Source organism: Helianthus annuus, chromosome 11, assembly GCF_002127325.2.
Source record: "Helianthus annuus cultivar XRQ/B chromosome 11, HanXRQr2.0-SUNRISE, whole genome shotgun sequence".
Lineage (NCBI taxonomy): Eukaryota > Viridiplantae > Streptophyta > Magnoliopsida > Asterales > Asteraceae > Helianthus > Helianthus annuus.
In genome coordinates, this window is record NC_035443.2 from 113,865,446 (window position 1) to 113,872,818 (window position 7,373).

The 7,373-nt window shown below is 39.2% G+C and overlaps 1 protein-coding gene across 1 annotated transcript; it reads left to right on the top strand.

Annotated features, from left to right (window-relative positions):
- The first annotated feature begins 2,286 nt into the window (after positions 1 to 2,286).
- Positions 2,287 to 6,544, top strand: LOC118484056. The gene is made up of 6 exons (XM_035979945.1): positions 2,287 to 3,270; positions 3,424 to 3,859; positions 4,740 to 5,146; positions 5,494 to 5,961; positions 6,064 to 6,159; positions 6,203 to 6,544. Exons 1-6 carry the CDS (start codon positions 2,287 to 2,289, stop codon positions 6,542 to 6,544), a joined length of 2,733 nt encoding a protein of 910 aa, XP_035835838.1.
- The last annotated feature ends 829 nt before the right edge of the window (positions 6,545 to 7,373 follow it).

Here is a 7,373-nt window from a genome sequence, read left to right on the forward strand (position 1 = left end):
AAGGTTATAGCTTACGCATCTAGACAACTTAAGAACCATGAAGAGAATTATTCAACCCATGATCTAGAATTAGGAGCAATAATTTTTACCCTTAAGATTTGGAGACATTGCCTTTATGGTAGTAAGTTTACTATTTTCACTGATCATAAGAGTTTAAGGTATGTGTTCGGGCAAAAGAGCTGAATATGAGGTAAAGACGCTGGATGGAAATTCTTAGTGATTATGATTGTAATATCCAGTATCATGCAGGAAAGGCTAATGTAGTGGCTGATACTTTAAGCCGAAAGTATCATGAAAAGCCAAAAAGGGTACGTTCTCTTAAATTAAATCTATAAGTAGATTTAAATGAACAGATTAGAAAAGCACAAGAATCAATAATTAAGGAAGATACTGAAAAATTAAAAGGAATGATTAAGGAATTAGAACAAGGAGCAGATGGAATTTGGGGATTCCATAAGAAAAGAATGTGGATAAATAAATTAGGAAACCTACGCCACCATATATTAGAAGAAGCCCATAAGTCTAAGTATACGATGCATCCTGGAAATGATAAAATGTATCAGGATTTAAGAAAGACTTTTTGGTGGATAGGAATGATAAAGGATATAGCAGCTTACGTTTCTAAGTGTTTAACCTGCTCTCAAGTCAAAGCTGAACATCAGAAACCCTCAGGATTGTTGCAATAGTTAGAAATGCCCGTGTGGAAATGAGAATTGATAACAATGGATTTTGTTACCAAATTACCCAAAACAAGAAAAGGTAATGACACAATCTGGGTGATTGTAGATAAGCTAACTAAGTCAGCTCATTTTCTACCAATGAAGGAAACTTTCAGTATGGAACAATTAGCCAAGCTATATGTAAATGAAATAGTTTCAATACATGGAATCCCTTTATCAATCGTTTCTGATAGAGATAGCCGTTTTACTTCCGATTTTTGGGCATGTTTCCAAAAAGCAATGGGAACTAAGTTAAATCTAAGCACCGCTTATCATCCTCAAACGGACGGACAAAGCGAAAGAACAATTCAGAAAATGGAAGATATGCTTAGAGCTTGTGTAATTGATTTCGGAGGTAATTGGGACGATCATTTACCATTAATAGAATTGTTAGAACTTTTGAGATCGTTGATACTTGTGCTGGATCAGTTTAGTCTCAGTTTGTAGCTATTTTGAATGTATAGGGGCTTATTTTGTAATTCTCTAGAATTAGGAATCCTGACTTGGTGTATTTAAGATTCCAGCAAATTTATAAATTTGCTGGCAAGTCAGGAGCTCACTATAAATACCCCAAGCATTGTAACCTAGCCAAGCTTTTGGCTCTTTGGTGAATGAAGTGTTGTTTACATTAGATCTTTTGATTGTGTGCTCATATCAGATTTCCAAGGTGCTTTACTGATTCATATACTTGTTTGGATTCAATACAACACTTGTTGTATTCATCAATCCATTAGCTTCATCTTCATTCTTGATCTTTCTTGACTTTTTCATAGTTCAAACACTTAGTCAATAGGTGTTTTGGACTAAAACAACCAACCACTGTGATCCGGATTGATATTGGGATTTACAATTTGGTATCAGAGCCTTTGTGCTCTTGGTTGTTGTGTTCTTGTTGAGATTTTTCATTGTTTTGAAGGTTTTTCAAAGTTTCAAGGTTTTTCAAATTTTTGAGCTTAAAATGGATTGATTTGGTGTGTTTAATCGATAGGTTGTTGTTAATACTTGATTAGTGAGTCATTTTGGACATTTTGTTGCATCAAAACATGGTTTTTGAGATGTTTTTGAGTGATTAGAGGGTTTTAGTTCGTGTTAAACCCTCTGTCCAGCGAAATTATCTTGAAGACAGCGAATAATATTTGAACACAGCGAATTTAATTTTTGAATACAACGACCTCAGCGTTGAATATAGCGAACTAGATCAAATCGTTGAGGATTTCATCGCATAATCGCTAATTTCGCCGACCACCATTCGAGCGAAGTTACTGATCATTAGCGACATAGTATTCAGTGTCCCTTGAGCGAAATTATCGAAGGCGACTTCGAGAACTGTGATATTGAACCACAGCGTTCTTATCACGGTTATCGGTGAAATTAACCTATCATCTGTCTGTGTTGTGATTTGTCAGCGAAGTTATCTTGATCGCTCGTGCAGGACTGACTAAAACCATAGCGAAGGTCGAGGATCAGTCAGCGAAGGTCAAGGTTCAGTCAGCGAAGGTGAATAAGTGTCTTCGATAACCAGCGAATTTAAAGTCTTACCAGCGAATTTAAAGTCTGATCAGCTAACATGTCGTTGAATCAACTAAGTCCGATTGCTCAAGCGGAACTTGAGACTGGAACCACCACTCGTCCACCAAAGTTGAAAGGGGCTGAAGACTTTAGCACCTGGAAAACCCGCATTCAGTCGTTCTTCGAATACACGGATTACAATCTGTGGCTCTCGGTCACCGCTGGACCCCACATTCCAACGGTAGTTCGAGGAGATGCAGTAGTTGCTAACAATGATGCTACTACCTTCACTGATGAAGACAAGGCTCTTATCCAACGTGATCGTCGTGCTCACGCTGCTTTAACCATGGCTCTATCTACAAACGACTGCAACATGTTTGAGGAACACCGAACTGCCAATGCACTCTGGAATGCATTGATTGAGTACTATGAAGGAAATGAGGAACTGATTGAAAGCAAGAGAGATATGGTGCAGAAGCAATACGACATGTTTTGTAGTGTTCGTGGAGAAAGCCTTTCTGACCACATTAGTCGTTTTCTTAACATGATGACCAAAATGAAGAAGGCGGGAAATCCAGTCACAAATCGTGCTGCCATAAAGAAACTGCTTGATTCACTCCCCAAGGAATGGAGCCTACAATGCATGATGATGAAGAAGGATTTCCTCAACAATCCAAATCATGTCACTCTGTCTGATCTGATCAACACTCTAAGAGCCTTTGAAATGGATGTCAACAAAAGAGAGATGAACACCGCTGGATACCAACCAAAGTCAACTCAAACTTCAGCTGGATTGAAGAATGTGGCATTTCTAGCATCAGGAGGCAGTACTCCACAAGCTTCTGACTTAATCTACGCAAATGCTTCCGCAAGCGCATCAAAAGCTCCACAACTTGTTGAGAAGACAATCACTGTTGATCCTCAAGCATTGAAAGTATCTACTGAAAATGTGGCACTCTTCAACACATTTTTGAGTAGCTACGAAGCCCTGATGTATGGAGAATTGAAAAAGGAGATGTTCACTGCTGAAGACATGTATCAGGTTGATCCAGATGATATGGAAGAAATGGATCTGAAATGGCAAATGGCCATGATCACTTTGAGGTTAAAGAAATTTCAAGACAAGACAGGCAAGCGTTTGGGTCTTGGAAAAGCTGGCTTTGACAAATCTAAGCTGAGGTGCTACAACTGCAAGAATCTAGGACACTTCAAGCGCAATTGTCCTCTATTGAAAGAAGGAAACAGTGAAACCACTACTGCTGTAAAGCAAATCACTGTTGAAGAGAACAAAAACAATGCATCTCCCAGCACGCCAAAAGCTTTAGTCGTTGAAGACTATGATTGGAGTGAAGAAATCACTGAAGCAAAGGAGCAAGTTAACAAAGCCCTGATGGCCAAGATCTCAGGTGGATCATCTACAAGGCAGTTTGAGAAGCAGACAGCTGGAATTCCGACTGGAGACAATGCTGCTGACAAGGGATTGAAAAGCATTCTTACTTCAGTGGAGCCTTGTGATCAAACAGAGAAGTATGTTGCTAAAGAGACATCTGAAAAAGGCAAGGATAAGGTCCAAGCGACAGCCATGAAAGCTGATTCATCAAAGGAAAAGGCTGACAAGGACTTGGTAAACAGTATTCCACTCAGTTTTAAAGAAAAATTATGCTCACCAGCATGCGTTGATGTCGTGGCACATTACAAATTCTTAAACCTAGAATTTGAAAGGCAAAAAAGACAAAGCTTTAAAATTTAACAACGAGCTTAAACAGAACGAGGCTGCATATCAGAGAAAGTTGAACTCAACTTTAGCTGAAATGCAAACTCTTAAAGAATTTGTGTTTAGAAAAGATTTTATTATTAATGATCTTACAGAAAGGTTAGAAAAAGCTTTGAACGAAAAGAACAAACTTCAAATTATAATAGATAAATGGAATGTCAGTCAAAAGGCCTTTACTGACATTAAAAATTGCCAACGACCAACGTTTGTGAAAGACGGGATTGGGTATAAGGATAGGCACGGAAATGAAAGAAAACTTTTCTTTCCACCACACAGCAAAAACTACGTGCCTATGCCCACTCCTCATCCCGAAAATGATCTCATAAATGAAAAGGCCTCTGTTGAACAAAATGAATTTTATAAAAATGAGACAATCGCTAACTGTTCTAAAAGCAATGCAGATCCCATTGAGTGTAAAGAAGATGTGTGCGATGAGGATGGAGACTGCGGCGGGTCAAAAATAGGAATCGGATATTCAGGCGACAGTTATTCCACCGTTAACTGGTTCGTCTGGAATTGTTCTAAGAAAAACAATGTTAAGGATGAATGTAATAATTTAAGTAGGATGGATGACTGTAATGGCCAAGTGCCTAAATTTAAATCCTTGGATGACTGTAAGGGCCATGTGCCTACATTTGAGACCCGTAATCGTGAACATTGTGTGTCTGAATGTCATGATTTGAATTATGTGTGTTGTGATGATAACATTGCCTGTAAATCTCCTGTATTTGTGCTAGAATTGAAAAAGAATAGTTTCAGAAAATTCCTCACAAAGGAAATTCCCGAATTTATTCCTTCTAGAACAGGTGTGAAAGATTCAGAAAAGAGTGTCTCTGAAGATCATGGAAATGAAGATTCAAACTTTACTGTCTCAGAAGACGTGCAAGGATCAGAAAGTTCTGAATGTTCAAGTGAAGATTCAAGTGAAGATTCAAGTGAAGATCAATCCACCAATGATGAAAGCTCCGAATGTTCAAGTTCTGAAACCATTGAAGATCAAGACTCAGAAAGTCCAAACAAAGATCAAATTTACAATGAGTCAAATTACGAAGCAAGTGAAGAGCAAAGCTCAAGTGAGGACAACATGTCTGAAAGCTCATCCGATTCAGACAATGATGAAGAACATTCAGAAGATGAAAGCAGAGTGGACATGAAAATGAAGAAAGCAGAAAGTTCAAGACTCTCATCACATACATCATCTTCTAACACCAAACGACCCAGACATAAAAGATGCTTTCGCTGTGGTCGTTTAGGACATACAGCGAAACATTGTAAAACCAAAAAGTTTTCCAAACCAGAACATGATTTTCTTACTAACGTCACATATCAATTAAATTATCTTAAGAAATCTGTTAAAGATCTGGTGGAATCAACTGCCTATTTTTGGAAACAAAAAGAGGTCAACGTGGGTCAAAATCACGACAGAAGCCAGATGAAGCAAATTTGGGTTCCTAAATCTAGCTAATTTGTATATATTTTTTTGTATATCAGAATAAATTGCAGAAATGGCTTCGGATGCTCATGGAATACATTTGGCACGTCGACAGCGGATGTTCAAGGCACATGACTGGGTTGAAGGAATTGCTGAAGAACTTTCGCTTTGTTGATGGTGATTTCGTATCTTTTGCTGGAGACGAGAAGGGAGGAAAGATTGTTGGAGTAGGAGATGTAGTGTCCGAAGCCCTCACGCTTGAGACTGTCAACTATGTTCCAGAGCTGTGTTACAATCTCATGAGTGTCTGCGATAAAGGAATCTCGGTGCTTTTCAATGACATGGAATGCTTGTTCCTGAAGCCCGGTTATGTTGTTCCTGCAGAAATGATCATGCTCACTGCTCCAAGACAGAACAACACATACGTGCTCAACATGAAAAATGCCAAGACAAATGACAACTTAACCTGCTTAATCTACAAAGCTTCAGAATCGGAGTCACTGCTTTGGCATAGACGACTGGGCCATGTTAATTTCAAAAATATGAACAAACTCTCTAAGTTAAACTTAGTTAGAGGTCTTCCAATTAAAGAATTTCCATTTTCTGAAAAATGTATTGCATGCGCCCAGGGAAAGCAGCATAAGAAACCGCACAAGTCCAAAGCAGTGAACACGATATCTGCACCACTTCAATTGTTGCATATGGATCTCTTCGGTCCTATTAGTGTTAAAAGTCTTGCTAAAAGTTCTTATTGTTTGGTTGTAACAGATGATTTCTCTCGGTTTTCATGGGTATATTTTCTTGAAGCAAAAAAGCGAGACAGCTGAAGTCTTAAAATCATTCATTCCGCTAATTGAAAACGTGACCAAGCTAAAAGTGAAGTCTATCAGAAGCGACAACGGGTCCGAGTTCAAAAATCAGACCTTCATATCGTACTGTGCAGAAAAGGGAATTCATCTCCAATACAGTGCAGCCAGAACTCCGCAACAAAATGGAGTTGCTGAACGCAAGAATAGAACGCTGATCGAAGCTGCACGAACCATGCTGGTGGACTCAAAGCTTCAATTATCTTCTGGGCAGAAGCAGTTAATACGGCATGCTACGTTCTAAACAGGGTACTCATCGTGAAACCTCATGGAAAGACAACATATGAACTTCTCTTCAAAAGAAAGCCACTTATTGACTTCTTCAGACCATTCGGCTGTTCGTGCACTCTTTTAAACACTCAAGAAAATCTCGTCAAATTTGAAGCAGTGGGTGATATCTGCTACTTTATGGGGTATTCATTCACACAGAAGGCCTACCGTGTTTATAACAAACGAACGAAGATGGTGATTGAATCTTACTATGTTGACTTTCAAGAAGGAAATTACACCAACACCGGAAGTACTCCAGATTGGTTCTATGATGTGAGTGTGATCTTCAATAACTTTGAAATTCCGGAGATAGTCCCAGAGCATGAACCTGTTGAAGACACTCAAGTTGAACCTTTGTTTGACTCATCCGACATTGGTTTGACTCCATTTACCACTCGTCTATCTCCATCAACTGCTGACCCGATTTTGGCTGTAAATGATGCAACTGGTGACACTTCGCCTGAGAACACCCAAGAAAACGGTGCTTCTTCTTCACAGGCGAATGTAAATGAGCCAACTCAAGAAGATGATCCACCAGTGATTTATGTGGATGAACACTTCACCAACCTTCCGCAGCAAATTGAAACTCTGACAAATGCCGGATACAAGACAAATCGAAATCATCCTCTTGAAAATGTTATCGGAGCAGTAGAAGAAGGAGTACGCACGCGGGCAGTCATCTAGCATCAACAAAGGTCTCTTCGCAGCTTTTCTATCGCAATCAGTTCCACGTGACATCGAAGACGCTATTCAAGACTCCAGTTGGGTTCAGGCAATGCAAGAAGAGCTGTCTCAGTTCAGGA

Excerpts from the sequence above, each read along its gene's own strand:
- LOC118484056 (XM_035979945.1), top strand. The coding sequence starts at position 2,287 with ATGTCGTTGAATCAACTAAGTCCGATTGCTCAAGCGGAACTTGAGACT. Across the intron at positions 5,147-5,493 it reads ATTCAGAAGATGAAAGCAGA|AATAAATTGCAGAAATGGCT; the intron begins GTGGACATGAAA and ends TTTGTATATCAG. Across the intron at positions 6,160-6,202 it reads ATCTCTTCGGTCCTATTAGT|ATGATTTCTCTCGGTTTTCA; the intron begins GTTAAAAGTCTT and ends TGGTTGTAACAG.